The sequence below is a fragment of the Hylobates moloch genome, unplaced genomic scaffold, assembly GCF_009828535.3.
Source record: "Hylobates moloch isolate HMO894 unplaced genomic scaffold, HMol_V3 SCAFFOLD_10, whole genome shotgun sequence".
Lineage (NCBI taxonomy): Eukaryota > Metazoa > Chordata > Mammalia > Primates > Hylobatidae > Hylobates > Hylobates moloch.
The window spans coordinates 45,773,002-45,793,531 of NW_026652285.1; the positions used below are offsets into that span (position 1 = coordinate 45,773,002).

Below are 20,530 nucleotides of genomic sequence, written 5' to 3' on the forward strand. Positions count from 1 at the left end.
TCTGTTAGCTTCTGCATACTCATCCACAAAATGGGACCAAATATCTATTTTTAATTACTTAATAGCAAAATCAGAAAATAAAAAGATAGAAATCCAAGAAAATAGTTTGAAGTTTTAAGATAAGATGACTAACTTTGTTGGCCCAGGACTCCCCTCATTTTAGAACTGAAAGTCTTGCATTTGGGAACCTTTCAGTCCTCAACAAACAAGGATGGTTGATCATCTTAGTTTTAAGCCCTTCCCTTTTCTTCTTCCTCCCTTCATTCGTTTCTTTTATCCTTCTTTTTTTTTCCTTTTCTTTACAGGTCAATGTACATTTTCAACCACATCATATGCTTAGAATTCTTCATAATAAATATAGTTACATAAGTATTAAAAGCAAATTAAAACAGTATAACATAAAGTTACACAACATAGAAACCATCAGCTGATTTAAATACTGTCCTCATTAGTGTAAAGTTTTATATCACAAAGTAAAGGTGGCTTGACATCAGAACCCAACTGTTCCCATTAAAAACAATTCTCTAAGCTAAAAATTTGGGGTTTTACTGGTCTATTTTACAGCAGCTAAACTACTGGAAACAGTTGAATCATTTTGAGAATGCATGTCTTAATAAGAAACTCATAGCTATTTTGTCCTTATAGGCTTTTTCAAGACTTTTTCCTGTTTGTAGGATGTTTTAGTCCATTTTGTGTTGCTATAAAGGAATACCTGAGGCTTGGTAATTTATAAGGAAAAGAGGTTTATTTGACTCACAGTCTACAGACTGTACAAGAAGCATGGAGTCAGCTTCTGCATCAAGTGAGTGATTCAGGCTGTTTCCACTCATGGTGGAAAGCAACGGGGAACCAGCATGTGCAGAGATCACGATGCTGAGATAGGAAGCAAGAGAGAGATGGGGAGGTGCTGGGCTCTTTTAAACAGCCAGCTCTCATGGGAACTAGTAGAATAAGAACTCACTTACTATCCCCTGCAAAGGAAGGCGTTAAACTATTCATAAAGAATCTTCCCCTATGACCCAAACACCTTTCATTAGGCTCTACCTCCAACATTGAGATCAAATCTCTACATGACATTTGGGGAGACAAACAGCGAAACCCTAGCACAGGGCTCCGTGGGATTAGATATAATTTTTCTGTTTATGATCCTGGCTATAATAATACTCATAGAATGGACTAACAAATATTCTTGGATACTTAAATCATGTGCTGTACATAACCCTTAAATGGTGTGAAAATTTTTGTCTACATAGACTATAATATATATTTTATATATATGAGATATATATTATAAACTACATATATCACAAACCAGCCTGAACACATGCAGATAAATATTTTTAAATTTGGCAAAATGACAGTATGTTCATCCATATTTCTGGAGCTGCAACAATAATTATAACTTACACTTGAAATAATAATAATTAACATCTGTTGAGCATCTCTCATGAATCAGTTTAAATTACATTACTTCTAATCCCTAAACATTGCAACGTAGCTATTAGTTTTATAATTTTACAGATAATGAAATAAAACTCAGAGATCCTAAATGAACTGCACAAGGTCATTTGACTATAAGACCTCTTTGAATTTAGATTTTTCTAGTTCAAAAGATATCTTCTACCCCTTACACCTTGCCACCTCTCTGTACTGTGCTTCTCCTTACATAGGCCAGGGTGTTCCTCCCACAAATCTTATACACTGTGTTGAGTACACATTAGTTATTCTTATTGGATGGATGGAGAAATTAAGGCTCAGCAGAGTTTGAGGATTTGACTAAGTTCAAATGCCCAGTAATTTGCAGAACTGAGCTTTGAACACCTTGCTTTAATTTCAGCACTTAGCTTTTCTAATTTCTGATGTGGATTCATCTATATTAATGATAATAATAATCAATATAGATTGATGTCTCTGTCTCATCCTGGGCAGCCTTTTTATTTTTAAAAATTCCGTATTAAAAAGTTTCTTGTCTGTTGTTAAATTCCCTTAGAGTTTTATGGCCTTGATATGACTCATGTGACGAAACGTTCTGTTAAAAAAAAATTAAACCTATCAAAACCAAGTCCTTGTTCTATAAGACTCTTGCATATTCCAAGATAAATCATGGCCAGCTTCACACACACCATTTCTAAATCAATGAGACTTTATTTTCTTCCTTCTACTTAGATGTCAGTGCCTTTGTCCATTTTCTTTTCACTTCTTTGGTACATGTTTACCCAGACAGTTATGACCTACCTGATACTCTGCCTAAATATCTTCGATATCTCTTGACGTCCTTAATTTCTTAACATTGAAATTGTTTCTTTTTCCTCCCCAAATTCCCACCCCCAATTAATTTTATTCTTTGTGGAAGGAATTTCTCCTTATCTATTTAGTAGAAAGCAGTCAGAGTGCCTCATAGACCCCAGTCTAATATTTTACTTCTCAGAGATATTTTCATTGGAGATCATAATGTTTGATGTATGTAATGATGAATTTCAGACCCTAGAGAAGGTTATGGAAGGGTAAGTGGACCTGACCTATAGGGTGTGATATTCTGGCAAATCCCACAAAACATATGATTATCTCATCTTCCTCAAAGTATAGTTGACCTTGTTTCAAAAATGCTTGGAGTGGAAAAGCAATACATAAAGTCACCACCTTCCATTTTATATTACTGCTCTATGAACTGCATCTAGATTATAAAACTTAACATAAAAAACTGTCTTCTTGCAAGCATGGACTAATAAGGATAGTAGCAGTTCACAATGAATGGCAGCTATTTACAAAGTGAGGTGATATTGTCAAAACTTATCATAATGGCAAAGACAGAACTAAATAGTGATAGCATAACAAGTATATATGGTATACATTTATTATATGTATTGTGCCATGCAAAAAAGCAATTTATGCTGCATGTATTTACTTGGTGAGGCTCTTTCCAGTGCTAAGTTTACTTCTAGAATGACAATTCATGTATTCATTCATTTAATTACTATTTGTGGAGCACCTAGAATGGGTAATCTAAGAGAACTATCCAGTACCTGGGTATTTCATGATGAGCAAAATAAAGTCCTTGCCCCTGTGGTGCTCAGTTGGGGAAATATTGTAAACAAAGAAATGACCAGTGGTTTTGGCCAATGTAGTATAATTTTATGTTGTTGTTATCCTGTGCAGTCAAATATTTGCTACAGCTTCTTCATCCTCAAGAATTTTAAATAATTGAGAAAAGCCAAGATGGCTAACAAGATGCAACCAGGAAGAGTTTCTCCCTGTGAGCAACCAGGGTATTAAGAAGATTGGCACACTCCAAGTAGATCTTCAGAAGGGAGGCATTGAGAGTGGATGGAGGGAGGATGTAGACTCTGTGCTGAAGTTGGAGGAAGCTTGGAATGCTATGCTCACGAATGAGTTCTAGGACTCATTCCTGGCTCCGAGTGTCTCCTGAGGAAGGGAGAGTTAAATAGGTGTGGAGTAGCCCACTCTCACCATGGACCTCCATAATTCTAGCTGCAGGAGTCTCGATGACCCCCATGGATATTTGAACTGATAGGGAGAGCTGCTTGAAGAGTTGACAGGGACAGGACTCCAGACTGTGTGGAGTTCAGAGGATTTGGCAGAGGAAAGACTGAAGTAGAGCACAGCCAAGGACAACCATCCCTGAAGACTCACCATGCCCCTGTAGGCTTTGGCCTTTGTTGACTGTCAGACCAATACAGAGTAGGGCTGTCTTGCCCATGGAATGAGGCCATTCTGATCTGAGTGCCTCTCTTGTCTGCCAGCCTTTCCTGAGGTTCATGCCGGGCTGTGCCCACTTGCAGCACAGGCTTGGATGTCCAACTGGGGCAATTCCTAAAGGCCATCACCATAGCTTCTTTGTTGGCAGACCCCAACCAACTGTTGGAGAGCTTCTGAAGACAAGCCTCCACCCGCACACAACCACCTGCAGCCTCCCCCCTCTGCTTTGCCAATACACAGATATGCATGGACCCTGCTGCTCTGCTGCCATGGACACATGAGCACAGATCCCACTGCCACTGCCCCGACAAAGCACTTTTGCCAGCAACCCTCATGGAGCATTGTTGTTAACAGACTGGAAACACCTCAGCTCCTTCAGCACAGCAGGTGTTTAACCTTGAGAGGCCAGAGAACAAAGCTATGTGCCTGGTCCTATACTGTCGGGTTACAGCACACAGTCCAGGAGTGCTGAGCTGAGCCCAGGTCCCCTGAAATCAGCCAGAAATGAAGCCAGTTGACTAGACCCAACTTATATCACAGTCAAACCCTCAAAGGCATCAAAGAATATAAAAGCAAAAAGCCCCATCCAAAGAATTTCAACTTTAAAGATTAAAGAAACATCAGCTCACACAGATGAGAAAAAACCAGCAAAAGAACTAGGGCAACTCAAAAAGCCAGAGTGTGTTCTCACTTCCAAATGACCATGCTAGCTCCCCACCAATGGTTCTTAATCAGACTGAGATGGCTGAAATGACAGACATAGAATTCAGAGTCTGGATGGCAATGAAGATTGTTGAGATTTAGTAGGAAGTTAAAACCCAATACGATGAACCTAAAAATCCAGTAAAACAATACAAGAGCTGAAAGACAAAATAGTCATTTTAAGAACCAAGCTGATCTGATAGAGCTGAAAACCCCATTACAATAATTTCATAATACAATTGGAAGTATCAGGAGCAGAACAGCCTAAGCTGAGGAAAGAATCTCAGAGCTCAAAAGTGGTTCTTCAAATTGACTCAGTCAGACAAAAATAAAAAAGAAAGAATAAAAAAGAATGAACAAAGCCTCCAAGAAATATAGAATTATGTAAAAAAGACAAAACCTATGACTCACTGACATCTCTGAAAGAGAGGGGGAGAGAGAAAGCAAGTTAGACAACATATTTGAGGGTACTGCCTATGAAAATTTCCCCATCCTCACTAGAGAGGTCAACATTCAAATTCAGAAAATTCAGAGAACCCCTGCAAGATCCTGTAAAAGATGACCATCTCCAAGACGCATAGCCCTCAGATTCTTTAAGGTCAATGCAAAAGAAAAAATATTAAAGGCAGCTGGAGAGAAGGGAAAGGCATCTATAAAAAGAACCCATCACACTAATGGCAGACCTTTCAGCAGAAGCAGTACAAGCAAGAAGAGATTGGGGCCTATATTCACCATCCTAAAAGAGAAGAAATTTCAACTAGGAATTTCATATCCAGCCTAACTAAGCTTCATAAGCAAAGGAGAAATAAAATCCTTTTCAGACACGCAAATGCTAAAGGAATTCATTACTATCACACTTGCCTTACAAGAGGTCCTTAAGGAAGTGCTAACATGGAAATAAAAAACTGTTACCAACTACCACAAAAACACACGTAAGTACATAGACCATCGACACTATAAAGCAACTACACAATCAAGTCCACATAACAACCAACTAACAACACCATGACAGGATCAAATCTTCACATATGAATATTAACCTTAAATGTAAATGGGCTAAATGCCACATTCAAAAGGCACAGAGTGGCAAGTTGGATCAAGAAGCAAGAATCAACTATATGTTGTCTTCAAGGGACCCATCTCACATGCAGTGACACCCACAGGCTCAAAATAAAGAGATTGATAAAAATCCATCAAGCCATAAAGAAATTGATAAAAATCTATCAAGCAAACAGAAAACAAAAAGAGAAGAGCTTGTTATTTTTATTTCAAACCAAACAGAATTTAACCTAACAATAATCAAAAAGGGACAAAGAAGAGGATTACATAAAGATAAAAGATTCAATTCAGAAAGAAGACTTAATTATTCTAAATGTATATGTACCCAACACTGGAACACCCAGGTTCATAAAATAAGTTCTTGACCCACAAAATACTTGGATAACTACACAATAATAGCAAGAGACTTCTGCACCTTACTGACAGTATTAGACAGATTATCGAGGCAGAAAACTAACAAAGGTATTTGGGACCTGAACTCAACACATGACCAAATGGACCTAACAGACATCTACAGAACACTCCACCCAACAACAACAGAATATGCATTCTTCTCATCTGCAAATGGCACAAACTATAAAATCAACCACACGCTCCCTCATAAAGCAATTCTCAACAAATTAAGAAAAACTGAAATCACACCAACAACATTCTCGGATCACAGTGCAATAAAAATAGAAATCAATACCAAGAGGATCTCTAAAAATCACATGATTACATGGAAATTAAATAGCCTTCTCCTGAATGACTTTTGGGCAAACAATGAAATTAAGGCAAAAATTAAGAAATTATTTGAAACTAGTGAGAACAAAGACATGACATACCAGAATCTTTGGGACCCAGTTAAAGCAGTTTAAAAGGGAAGTTATAGCACTAAACACCCACATCAAAAAGTTAGAAAGATCTCAAATTAACAACTTAACATCACATGTAGAGAAACTAGAGAAACAAGAGCACACCAACCCCAAAGCTAGCAGAAGATAAGAAATAACCAAAATCAGACCTAACTGAATGAAACTGAGACACAAAAAGCCGTACAAAAGATACATAAATCCAAGAGTTGTCTATTTGAAAGTATAAATAAGACTGATAGACCACTAGCTAGATTAATAAAGAAAAAAGAGGATTCAAATAAACACAATCAGAAATGACAAAAAGGACATTACCAACAACTCAAAAGAAACACAAAAAACCCTCAGAGATTATTGCAAACTCTTCTATGCACACAAACTAGAACACTTAGAAGAAATGGATAAATTCCTGAAAACATATAACCTCCCAAGATTGAACCAGGAAGAAATTGAAACCCTGAACAGACCAATAACAAATTCTAGAATTAAATCAGTAATAAAAAGCCTATCAACCAGAAAAAGTCCTGGACCAGACAAATTCACAGCCAAATTCTACCAGATGTATAAAGAAGAGTTGGTGCCAATCCTACTGAAACTATTTCAAAAACTTGAGGAGGAGGGATGCCTCATTAACTCCTTCCATGAGACCAGCATCATTCTGATACCAAATCCTGGCAGAGACACAATGAGAAAATAAAACTTCAGGCCAATATTCTTGATAAACATAGATGCAAAAATCCTCAACAAAATATTAGCAAACCAAATCCACCAGCACTCCCAAAAGTAATTTACCATGATCAAGTAGGCTTTATTCCTGGGATGCAAGGTTGGTTCAACATATACTAATAAATAAATGTGATTTATCACGTAAACAGAATGAAAAACAGAAACTACATGATCATCTTAATAGACGCGGAAAAGGCTTTGGATAAAATTCAACATCCTTTCATGTTAAAAACTCTGAAAAAACTAGGCATTGAAGGAACATACTTCAAAATAATGAGCCATCTATGTCAAACTCACAGCCAACATCATACTGAACAGGCAAAAGCTGGAAGCATTACCCTTGAGAACTGGAACAAGACAAGGATACCCACCCTCACTATACTTATTCAACTTAGTACGGGAAGTCCTAGCCAGAGCAATTAGGCAAGAGAAAGAAATAAAAGGCATGCAAATAGGAATAGAGGAAGTCAAACTATCTCTCTTTGTGGACAATATAATTTTATACCTAGAAAACCACATAGTCTCTGCCCGAAGGCTCCTAGATCTGATAAACAACTTCTGCAAAGTTTCAGAATAAAAAACCAATGTACATTTCTATACACCAATATTGTTCAAGCCAAACCAGGAATGCAATTTCATTCACAATAGCCACAAAAAGAATATAATATCTAGGAATATAGCTAACCAGGGAGGTGAAAAATCTCTACAATGAGAATTACAGAACATAGCTTAAAGAAATCAGAAATGACACAAACAAATGGAAAAATTCCATGCTCATAGATGGGAAGAATTAATATTGTTAAAATGGCCATACTGCCCAAAACACTTTACAGATTCAATGCTATTTCTATCAAAATACAAATAACAGTTTTTAGAGTTAGAAGAAACTATTTAACATTCATATGGAACCCAAACACCCTGAATATCCAAAGCTATCACAAGCTAAAAAGTAAAAAAATTTAAAAAGCTGGAGGCATCAGAATCACACTACCTGACTTCAGACTATGCTACAAGGCTACAGTAACTAAAACCTCATGATACTGATAGAAAAACAGGCACATAGACTGTATTAGTCAGGGCTTTCTAGAGGGACAGAACTAATAGGATATAATATATGTATTTCATATATATATAAATACATATATATAAATACACATATATAAATACATATATATAAATACATATATAAAAATACATATACAAATATATATATATATGAAAGGGAGCTTATTAGGGAGAAAGGCTCACACGATCACAAGGTGAAGTTTCGTGGCAGGCCGTCTGCAAGCTGAGAAAGGAAGAAGCCAAGAGTGGCTCAGTCTGAGTCCAAAAGCCTCAAAAACAGGGAAACCGACAATGTAGCCTTCATTCTGTGGCTGAAGGCCTGAGAGCCCCTGGCAGACCACTGGTGTAAGTCCCAGGGTCCAAATGCTAAAGAACCTGGAGTCTGATATCCAAGGGCAGGAGGATGGAAGGAAGCATCTAGTACAGCAAAAATATGAAAGCCAGAAGACTCAGCAAGCCAGCTTACCCCACTTTCTTCCACCTCCTTGGTTTTAGCCACCGTGCAGCTGATGAGATGGTGCCCATCCACATTGAGGGTGGGTCTTCCCCTCCCAGTCCACTGACTCAACCATCAGTCTCCTCTGGCAACACCTTCACAGACACACCCAGAAATAATACTTTACCAGCTATCTAGGCATCCTTCAATCCAATCAAGTTGACACCTAATATTAACCACCACATAGACCAATGGAATAGGTTAGAGAATCTAGAAATAAAGCTGCACACGTACAAGAACCTGACTTTTGGCCGGGCGCGGTGGCTCACGCTTGTAATCCCAGCACTTTGGGAGGCCGAGGCAGGCGGATCACAAGGTCAGGAGATCACCATGGTAATACAAAAAAATTAGCCGGGTGTGGTGGCGGGCGCCTGTAGTCCCAGCTGCTCGGAGAGGCTGAGGCGGGAGAATGGCGTGAACCTGGGAGGCGGAGCTTGCAGTGAGCCGAGATTGCGCCACTGCACTCCAGCCTGGGCGACAGAGCGAGACTCCGTCTCAAAAAAAAAAAAAAAAAAAAAAGAACCTGACTTTTGACAAAGTTAACAAAAACAAGCAATGGGGAAAGGACTCCCTGGGTAATAAATAGCATTGGAATAACTGGATAGCCCTATCTAGAAGATCAAAGCTGGACTCTTTCCTTTCACCATCTACAAAAATCAACTCAAGGTGGGTTAAAGACTTAAATGTAAAATCTAAAACTATAAATTTTTAGTTTTTAAAACTAATCTATAAAAACTCTTGAAGAAAACCTAGGAAATACTATTCTGGATATGGCAAATCCTTCATTAAGAAGACTCCAAAAGCAATTGCAATAAAAAACAAAATTGATAGGTGGGACCTAATTAAACTAAAGAACTTCTGCACAGCAAAAGAATTTATCAACAGACTAAACAGACAACCAACAGAATGAGAAAAATATTTGCAAACTATGCATCCAAGAAAAGTCTAATATCCAGAATCTATAAGGAACTTAAACTAACCAGCAAAAACAAAACAAACAAAACCCTAAAAAACCATTAAAATGGGTAAAAGACATGAACAGACACTTCTCAAAAGAAGACACACACGGCCATTAAGCATATAAAGAATTACTCAACATTACTAATCATTAGAGAAATGCAAAGTAAAGCCACAATGAGATACTATCTCACACCATCAAAATGACTATTGTTAAAAACAAACAAACAAACAAACAAAAAAAGATGCTGGCAAGACTTCGGAGAAAAGGGAACACTTAGATGCTGTTGGTGGGAATGTAAATTAGTTCAGCCACTGTGGCAAGCAGTTTGAAAATTTCTCAAAGAACTTAAAGCAGAACTACCATTTAGCCAAGCAATCCAATTACTGGGTAAATACCAAGGGAGTAGAAATCATTGTACTACAAAGACACATGTACTCATATGTTCACCACAGCACTATTCAAAACAGCAAAAACATGGCATCAACCTAGATGTCCGTCAACAGTGTACTGGATGAAGAAAATGTAGTATATATACACCATGCAATGCTATGCAGCCATAAAAAAGAATTAAACTATGTCTTGCAGCAACATTGATGAAGCTGGAGGCCATTATCCTAAGTGAATTAATGCAGGAAAAGAAAACCAAATACCTCATATTCTCACTTGTAAATGGGAGCTAAACATTGAGTATACATGGACACAAAGAAGGGAACAATAGACACCAGGGCCTATGTGAGGATGGAGGGTGGGAGCAAGGTGAGTTTTGAAAAACTATCTATTAGGTACTACGCTCATCATCTGAGTAATGAAATAATTGGTACACCAAACCCCCACAACATGCAATTTACCCATGTAAGCAACCTGCACATGCATTCCCTGAACCTAAAATAAAAATTGGAAAGAAAAAAATAATAATTAAAAAAATTATCTGGGGGAAAAATAATTTAAATTAGTATCACCCTCTTGTCTTCAGGGGATATGTTCTAAGACCCCCAGTGGATGTCTAAAACTAAGGATAGCAAATTCTATTGCTGTCAGTTGGAACGTGTTTCTTTTCATGTCTTCTATCTACATATTTAATGACTTTTCCACTTTAACTAAATTTTAATCACACACTGTGACCATCACTTTTGCAGTTTGAGGTACAACAGCAAAACTATCATTAATTTCTTTTTCCTTCTTCACAATTTCATGGATAGAAGATTTGTTCTTACTGTAGATCTTAGCAACCTCAGTATGATTTTCTTTTCCTTCCTTATTAGGTCAAAAACTTTTGCCTTTTCACTTAAAGGAAGCACTTTAAGTCTTATCTGTGGCATATCTGAATTGCCAGCATCACTGCTTTTGCACTTTGAGAGTATTGCATGACATAAGGGTTACTTGAACCCAAGCATTGCCTTACTGTAATAGTGAGTCTGATAACTGAGATGACTACTAACAACATGGGTATACTATTGTATCCACAGGATGCATCCACACTAAACAAAGGGAGAATTCACATCCTGGGCAGGGTGAGGTGGGAAGGTGAGGAATTTCATCACAGTACTCGAAACATCGTAAAACTTAAAATATGAATTGTTTATTTCTGGAGTTTTCCATTTAGTATTTTTGGAACCATGAATTGATCACAAGTAACTAAAACCATGGAAAAGAGAGAACTATTCCACATGTTGTTTAGTATTGCTTTTACGGTAATTTTCTTTGTCTTGTGTGGTCTTATCCTGTGGGCTTCTAGAAAATTGTTTCCTACCTGCCTCTCAATCCCCTTCCTCTTCTCAACTTTCATTTTAGCAGAGGCTACATTATAGTGACCCTGTTGGTTTAGGATTTAAAGAGGCATTTATTTGATTTGTTAAAAACCTCCACATGCACCCATGAAATAACCAAATGACCTCAGGTATAAATGGAGCTACAAACTTGTGGTCCAAGTCAAGAAATTCAGTATAAAAACCTTAGGCAGGCCGGGCGCGGTGGCTCACACCTGTGATCCTAACACTCTGGGAGGCCGAGGTGGGTGGATCACGAGGCAGAATATCGAGATCATCCTGGCTAACATGGTGAAACCCCGTCTCGACTAAAATACAAAAAATTAGCCAGGCATGGTGGCGGGCGCCTGTAGTCCCAGCTACTCAGGAAGCTGAGGCAGGAGAATGGCGTGAACCCGGAAGGCAGAGCTTGCATTGAGCTGAGATCGCGCCACTGCACTCTAGCCTGGGCGACAGACCAAGACTCCGTCTCAAAAAAAAAAAAAAAAAAACACCTTAGGCAACAACATATATGCTAGAATTGCCTTTGCTAACTCCCCTGGCAAAGCAAGTGATATATTGAGATTGCTTCTCAGATAAGGTGGTTGAAAATGATAGCAGTCTTAAAAAATGAGCAGTTTTCATAAACTTGTATATATTTTGCTCTATAGACAAAGAGTAGAGCTTATAGCTATCATGGCCATATCTCAATAAAAATGTGTTGCAAGCAGGTTTGCCTTGGGCATCTTTCCTTATTCCTTTCAGTCTTCCACTTCTTTTCACACCCTTTCACACCTTTCACACATGTTAGATATTCCCAGTCTGCTCATTCAGTTTGGGATCCCTTCCCTGGGAGGCTGGCTTCCGCTCAAAACTTTGCCAGTGATAAAACTCCATTCAAGACTTATCTGCCAAGTGGCCATTTTTACTTGAAGCCCTGCCCTTGGTCAATGACAGTGCAAAAACTGGATAGTGGCATATTAATCAAATAAGTCATTTTCTTCCTAGGTTAAACCATAGGGAATCTCTGCTTTCAACCCTTTTTGACCTCAAAAAAAAAAGCATTTTATACGGCTTTTCATACCTCATGGTGTCCTAGCTTGAGCACTGGAGCAAAGTCAGAAAATCTGAGCCCTTGACTTATCTCTGTGGTTCACTGCTGGATAATGTCCAGAAAATTATTTCATGCCTTTGAGTTTCAGCTTCCTTATCTGTAAAAAGGAGAGTAACTACCTTGACTTCTTGCTGAGATTTTAAAGAGAACAAATGTGAAAGCACACACAATCACCATTTGCAAAGGGTAAAGTGGTAGATGGATGAAAGGAATAATGATCTGTTGTTATTTTTCCTTACATGCTAGCCTATTTAAAATGTATGAGCCTCCATGATAAGTGTGGCTAATAGAGGGGGAATGTAGATGATCTAGAGATACCTGTCAACCTACAACGTCAGCTTTATGTCATTGTGCCCGTTTCTTCTTTGGGGTTTATATGACTATAATATTTTAAAAACCAAAACCTTATGGGACCATTTTATAATTTGTGTCATATGAAATTTTAATTTTGCTATTTATAGTGAAAGGGAAAAAAGGAAGTGGAGTATATAGGATATAGATCTCTAACCACTAAAATAAACCTGTGAGTAAATGCATTTTAAGCTCTCCATGCAAATACATATATATATACACACACACATATATATATACACACATTTAATTACTGATTAAAATATACATAAAATCACATATATATACATATAAAACCACTTGGCATTAAGGTTGTATAAAAATGTTGATTTTTATTCAAGAATTGTAGAGTAGATGGAAATTTAATGTACTCAATGTAATCTCTATTTGGGGTGAGATTCTAGGGAGAATTAAAATTTACATAGGAGTTTCTTTGCCTGGTTTAATCCATCCAGAGGCTTCAGATGGTCTGGGAACCAACTAAAGTTGTGTGGAGCAATGTAAAAGTCAGTACATATGTTTCTTTTCCCCTGGGGAGGGATTCAATAAATTTCATCATATTCTTAAAGAAATTCTTGTCCTACCAAAGGTTAAGAACTAATTATCTCAGTTTAACAAAACACATAAAAATATGTTTTTATATACATGTTGAATTATTCAAATCTCCAGTGCTTAGTAGTTTATTAATCTTGAAGGCCTAGAAAGTGAATAACTTCAACAATTGAACAAAAATAAAATTTAAAAAGAAACTATTTTCTGGTTATTAGAACAAACTTGTTATAAAATATATGTCTTTTCGCTATTGCTTGTCCACTTCAACACTCATGATCATGTTTTGTTGCTCTCTATTTCCCCTATCTCACTTTTTCTGGCTGTTGGGTTAAACTTCCTGTTTTTGCAGAATGACCAAAAACATTGGTGATGATGGAGGTGGAGATGACAACACTTTCAATTTCAGCTGGAAGGTCTTTACCAGCTGGGACTACCTGATCGGCAATCCTGAGACAGCAGACAACAAATTTAATTCTATCACAATGAACTTTAAGGTAGAGGCACCAAGTTCAAAAGCCTGCTATTTGTATTTCTAAGAGAAAATTGGAGGCATTCCATCTGGTCCAGCTAGTGCAGTATCTTGACAATTTACATGAAAGATTAACTCATGATTTCTGTCTACCAAGATCTTGCCATGGTTCTGATTATAACTGGAAAATCTTCCATGACCCACAACAGCACTATTATTCCTTAAAGACTTTTCTTCTCTAAATCTGGTAATAAAATAATGTTACTGGATTGAAATAGGACCATGAGTAATCAGAATGAGATATTTTTAAAACTAGAACAATATTCACTAATTAATACAGGAATAAGCACAATATTGAAGTGACCCTAAAACGTTATTTTGTAGTTGTTTTTTTTTTTAATTCACTGGAATGAAGATTTTTAGAGTGAAGACTATCCTAATATTAGAGCAATCACAGTTTGCAAGAATTCTTCCTTCTGTCTCTTACTTGCCATCATTTGTTGGCAATATTCACCTGGTTTGCGGAATCTCAGATTTAGTTTACATTGTCATTCCTCACATTCTGATGATTGTAAAAATAACTTGAGGTTTTGATACTTTTAAAATGTAGCTAAGATATTCTATTTTGTGTTTTTTGATTGTTTGTTTTTTGCATGGATACAGGAAGCTATCACAGAAGAAAAAGCAGCCCAAGTAGAAGAAAACGTCCACTTGATCAGATTCCTGAGGTTTCTGGCTAACTTCTTCGTGTTTCTAACACTTGGAGGGAGTGGATACCTCATCTTTTGGGCTGTGAAGCGATCCCAGGAATTTGCACAGCAAGATCCTGACACCCTTGGGTGGTGGGAAAAAAATGAAGTTCGTCTCTGCATGCTTTTTATGTGCTTAGAACCTGACATTTGTTTCTTTTGTGGGTTATGTTTCTTTGACGGAACATTTAAAAAGGCCACACTTTACCTATCCCCTATCCTGCCCTTACAGTTAACCAACACTGTTGCACACTTTCCATTCTATTCTAGTCTTATTTCTAAATCTGGACTGTCTGTTTTTCATTTTGTGACATGATGGAAAGTTAGAGTCAGAAAAGATATTAAAAAACACGTAGTCCAATCATTATGTTTTATAGATGGGAATGATAAATCTCAAGAGATTGCATTATATGTTTATGATCACAGAGTTAGGAGAAGAGTCAGGGTGAGAACCTAGGAATCTTGACTTCGAGTCCAAGGCTCTTGCTGCTTTCTCTGTAAATCCTTCATGTCATTAAAAGATCAAATTGTTGCCTGAACTTTTTGAAGCAGCCATGATAAAGCCACTGATTCCTATGTTGATCTCACTGGAAACACTCAGATTGCTTCTCCACCTTTGGGCATGTCTGGGCTTCCCTCTGTTTTCATTAGAAGCCTAACTGCAACATCTCCATCTCCATTTCTTCCTGCCCTGTACCTTACTTTTTCTCCCTTTAAATGCTATTCAAATGAAGAAGGCCAGCTCTTTTCCAGGAATTAAACATTATGACCGTAGTTTGCCTTTAGAGTATCTGCCCATTTAGTGAGTCAGAGAAAGGAGGTTAGACATAGATCATTTAGAATGAGAAAACCATTGGTCATGAGTTGTTGCTAGAGTCTGTTCCCGTTCATAAAATGCTTGTGTGTATGATATGACGTCATTTTGAGCTTGGGCATTTTCAAAGTATGTGCAGATTTAGGCTGTGGGAAGTGTAGACTTCCCACACTGAAACTTCTGCAGAACAGTATATATCAAAAGAATTAAAATATGTCTTCATAAGCATAGAATTTTCTAAAAATCTTGGACAGCAAATGATATAATCTACTTACAGAAAAAGGTTCCAAATAACATTCTGAGTATTTCAGAAGTGGTACCAATAGAGATGGGACTAGATATTTTAAAGACTTTAATATACAGTCATGTCATAAAAACTTGTAAAATATAAGTAGGTTAGCAGAGGGCTTTTATTTATTTAAAATGAAAAATGGAGGAACACCTCAAAGCATTTACTAAATTTGCTTTCAAAATGGTCTCATAATTGTAAGAGTACATGGAGGTAACATTATCATGCAGCTTTGGTCCATTATTTATATTGGTTATGTTTTTGTATAAATAAACCATATTAAAGGATGGGTAGTTGATTATCAATAAAATAACTATTCTTTGTAAGAACCTCTTTAACATCTATTTTAGGGACCCTCTGAGTCCTAGGGGCCAATGAAGGTAATAATGGAGATTCATGAGTAACTTTACAAATTTGATGAAACCATATTTAAATTTGCCTTGCATAAGATTGCACAGGATAAGCCAAATTTTCTTTACATTAGTCTAAAATTACAGCATGCTGATTTTGTATTATGTCATGCTGAGATTTGGATCCTGTTGGTCATACTTATATAATGTTTTAATAAAAATGACAAAAATCTAATAGCAATTGTTTTCTAAATATAGTCTGGTAGTTATTATAATTATTCACACCACGATGTCCACAGGAGAAAATAGGAAATGTTTAGTGGTGACAGTTTGAGCCGGGTATTTGGGAAAGAAGATAGTCACCAGAGTTACCTAAAATCGGTATTTCCCCATTAGAAAGGTAGTACATGTTTTGGATTCTTTTTATTTACTTCCTTTAGCCAAATAATATCATCATAATGTTGCCAAACATCCAGGAAATAAGAAGCACATGTTTCCTACTTTTCATGTTTCTATTCCTTCTTCTTTCTCTCTCCCCACTCTCCCCACCCCTGCATTATTCTCTTGTCTCTGAAATTATAGCCCATTCCTTCTTTTGAAACTTTTCTACGTTGGCTTCCATAACATTATGTCATGTGTTCTCCATTTATTTATCTGAGTGTCTTCTGTTTCCTTTAATAAAACTCATTTTATGTGTTTATGTTTCTGGCCTTAAAAGTTTACGTTTGCCAAAATTCAATATTTAGGCCTAGGCCCATCTCAGGGAATTCATCCATTCTAACTGATTAAACTAGCCCATATGCTGATGATTGTCAGATTAGAATTTTCAGTTTGAACCTCCTCCTCAAGCAGATCATTTTCCATTTCATTTGGAAATCTTGTTGTGAAGTGCATCACCATATCAGAATCAGTTACCACATAGAACAATATGTGTTCTCTGTGTAGAGACTGATGTAAATTGCCGCCCTCACTATACCAGGAAACAGACTGTCACTACTGGCACATACACACACTTAGTCACATGCCTATCTTGAGAATGTGAATTGAATATTGTCCTTGTCATTTTATTGAGATCAAATTCTAAACGTGCATAAAATAATCATTTTTAGTCTTAAAAAAGATCAAAGAAGCCTAGCTCAGAATCTTCCAAAATTCTGGCAAAGAGCAATAATAACTTTAAACACCATTAATCTAGTTTCTCCCTTGTGCCTCCTTGTAGATGAACATGGTTATGTCCCTCCTAGGGATGTTCTGTCCAACATTGTTTGACTTATTTGCCGAATTAGAAGACTACCATCCTCTCATCGCTTTGAAATGGCTACTGGGACGCATTTTTGCTCTTCTTTTAGGCAATTTATACGTATTTATTCTTGCATTAATGGATGAGATTAACAACAAGGTAAGCCTTGTTTCTGGATTGTCCTTGCTGTAAGAGTGTTGTTCAATTCCCAGTCTCAAGTTTGCCAGAAATGCCTTTGAAATCTCTGTTGTCTTCATTTTAGTTTCTATCTTTTTGCTTTCTAGATTGAAGAAGAGAAGCTAGTAAAGGCCAATATTACCCTTTGGGAAGCCAATATGATCAAGGCCTACAATGCATCATTCTCTGAAAATAGCACTGGACCACCCTTTTTTGTTCACCCTGCAGATGTACCTCGAGGACCTTGCTGGGAAACAATGGTGGGACAGGTAATGCCACCAACAGAAGTGTATGGCAATTAGTAGATTAAAAAAAGAGAGTCAATATATCTTCCATAAGATTGGCTTTTTAAAAATTGCTTATTAGTAAAAATAGTTAAGATTTGTTGAATGTTGACTGTGTGCTGGCTCTGAATTTCATGTATATTATCTCACACTGTTTGCAAATCTATCCCTTGAGGTAAATACTATTTGTATGCCCCATTTATAGTTGTATATAAAGGAAGGATAGTTGAAAATGGTGCAAAGAGATGTTTACTATCTGTGTTATAATAAAGCACTAGATTTAGATACAGGCCAGAGCAAATATTTAAATGGAACTCTATTTAGTGTTACTTGTTTGCTGTAAAACAAAACAAAACAACAAACAAACAAAAATAGAGTCTTAGGGGGTGGCCAAGACAGCCGACTAGAAGCAGCTAGTGTGCATGGCTCTCATGGAGAGGAATAGAAGGGTTGAGTAAATATAGCACCTTCAACTGAAACATCCAGGTACATGCATTGGATCTAATCAAGGAAACAACTTGACCCATGGAGAGCAGAGAAAAGCAAGGCAGGGTGACAGCCCACCTGGTAGTGATATGAAGCAAAGAGATCCTCCTATGCCCAGGGAAGCTGTGAGTGAATGCAGGACCTTGGGAACCCACACTTCTCCCATGGATCTTTGGAAACCTTGTGTCAGGAGATCCCCTCATGAACCCACTCCACCAGGGTCTCCAGTCCGACACACAGAGCTATGTGGAGTCTCAGCAGAGCAGCCACTTAAGCACATGCAGAGACCTGGGAGACTTAGATACCTGGGCTTTTCCTTTTCGGGCTTCCAGTCAAAAGTAGCTATACCTCTGGCAAAGCAGGAGGTTAGATCCCCCAACCACACCCCTTAGAAAAGGGGCTGAATCCAGTGACAGTCTGCAGGCCCCACTTCACAGCATCTCACAGAATGAAACCCACTGGCTTGGAACTCCAGCCAGTCACTGGTAGAAGTGTTGCACCTCCCTGAGACAGAGCTCCTGGGCGAAAGTGTAGGCCATCATCTTTGCTGTTTGGTTGACTTGGCCATTCCATTGTTTAGGCTTCAGAGAGTCCAAGCCAACCAGTGGCTGAAGCAGATCCCGAGCTCGGGATAGCTGCTCTATGAAAATGTGGCCAGACTGCTTTTTCAAATGGGTCTCCAATCCCTTTCCTCCTCACTGGGTAGGACCTCCTAACTGGGGTCTCCAACCACCTCCTACAGGTGCGTTTGGGCCAGCAACGGGTCTGCACATTTCTGGGTTGGAGCTTCCAGAGGGAGGGGCAGGCTGCCATCTTTGCTGTTTCACAGCCTTCACTGTTGCTACCTCCAGATAATAAAACATCTGAGGTGACCAGGGACGGATGTGGAGTCCCAATATACTGCAGAAGCCCTATGAAAAAGTGACGAGATTTTACATGGGTGCCCATCCCCATATCTGCTCACCAGACACATCCTCCAGGCCTAGGCCTCCAGCTACTCTCTGCCAGAATTATCGATCAAGTAGCAGCTCTGTAACTCCCTGGACAGGATCCCCAGGGGCAACTGAAAGCCTCTCTGCCACTACCTCTGCAGTAGAACTGCCCTTGCTACCCTTGGACTAACAAAGGAACAAAGACCCTAAGTGCCTCATCCATACCTCCAGTAAGCTGCAGTTGTCTCCAGGAGAGAAGGCCAGTCTGTCTCTCACAGGTCCTAACTACCCACACCCCCCTGCTTGTCACCAGACAGGGAACCCCCAGCTTGGACCCACAACATAGACCATCCATCCTGAGCTAATTGCAAGGAGTAATTGCTGACCTGCATCTCAATGGGGTGGAGCTCCCAGGAGATAAGCAAAAGACCCTTGGCCATAACTATGCTAAGGTATCTTCCTCTGCTGCTGCCAAGTTGGAGAAGAAACATAACGCTGAGATTGCCCCAGAGCTGAAGGGGCAGCCCAGGAGTGCCAAGCCGTAATCTACAGCCAGCTCTCAAGGGGGAAAGAAATCTACACTTTCAGAGCATTGAGAGGGAACGTGGCTGCAACTGTGAGGCAACACAGGGGAGCCACACAACCAAGCAAGAGTCTACCAACTGTCTAATGTGCTTAAGTGCCACCTACTGGATCACGTTCCCCAAAGCATCAACACCAAAAATATCTCACTAACATACCCTCCTCTGAAACCAAAGACAAGCAGTCAGCTTCAAATAAAGACCCTGCACAAAGCCTTGGCCCTGTGAAAACTTCCAGGAAAGATGTCTATTGACTGTATTCAATCTACATTGCACTTAAAGGAACACCTACACACTGAGATGAGAAAAAACCAATGCAAGAACTCTGGTAACTCAAATGACCAGAGTGTTGTATGTCCTCCAAACAACCACACCAGTTATCCAACAAGAGTTCTTAATGAGGCTGAGCTAGCCGAAATGACAGAAATAGAATTCAGACTATGGAGAGGAATGAAGATTATTGAGATTCAGAAGAATGGCAAAACCCAATCCAAGAAAAATAAGAATCACAATAACACGATACTGGAACTGAATGACAAAGTAGCTGTTATAAAAATGAAGCTAATAGGTCTCATAAGGCTGAATAACACAATACAGGAATTTCACAATGCAATCACAAGTATTAACGGTAGAAAAAACCAAGCTGAAGAAAGAATCTTAGAACTTGAAGACTGGCTCTCTGAAATAAGACAGTCAGATAAAAATAAAGGAAAAAGAATAAAACGGGAAGAACAAAACCTCCAAGAAGTATGGGATTATGTAAATGCCAAATCTATGAATCACTGGCATCCCTGAAAGGGATGGGGAGAAAGCAAACAAC

General features: G+C 38.3%; 1 protein-coding gene across 1 annotated transcript in view; it reads left to right on the forward strand.

Annotated features, from left to right (window-relative positions):
- TMC1 (transmembrane channel like 1) overlaps positions 1–20,530 on the forward strand; it is a 147,208-nt gene that overhangs the window by 87,607 nt on the left and 39,071 nt on the right. The window contains exons 10-13 of the mRNA XM_032164740.1: positions 13,689–13,833; positions 14,472–14,666; positions 17,230–17,409; positions 17,535–17,696. Coding sequence (XP_032020631.1) covers positions 13,689–13,833; positions 14,472–14,666; positions 17,230–17,409; positions 17,535–17,696 — 682 coding nt within the window. The remainder of the gene's footprint in view (positions 1–13,688; positions 13,834–14,471; positions 14,667–17,229; positions 17,410–17,534; positions 17,697–20,530) is intronic.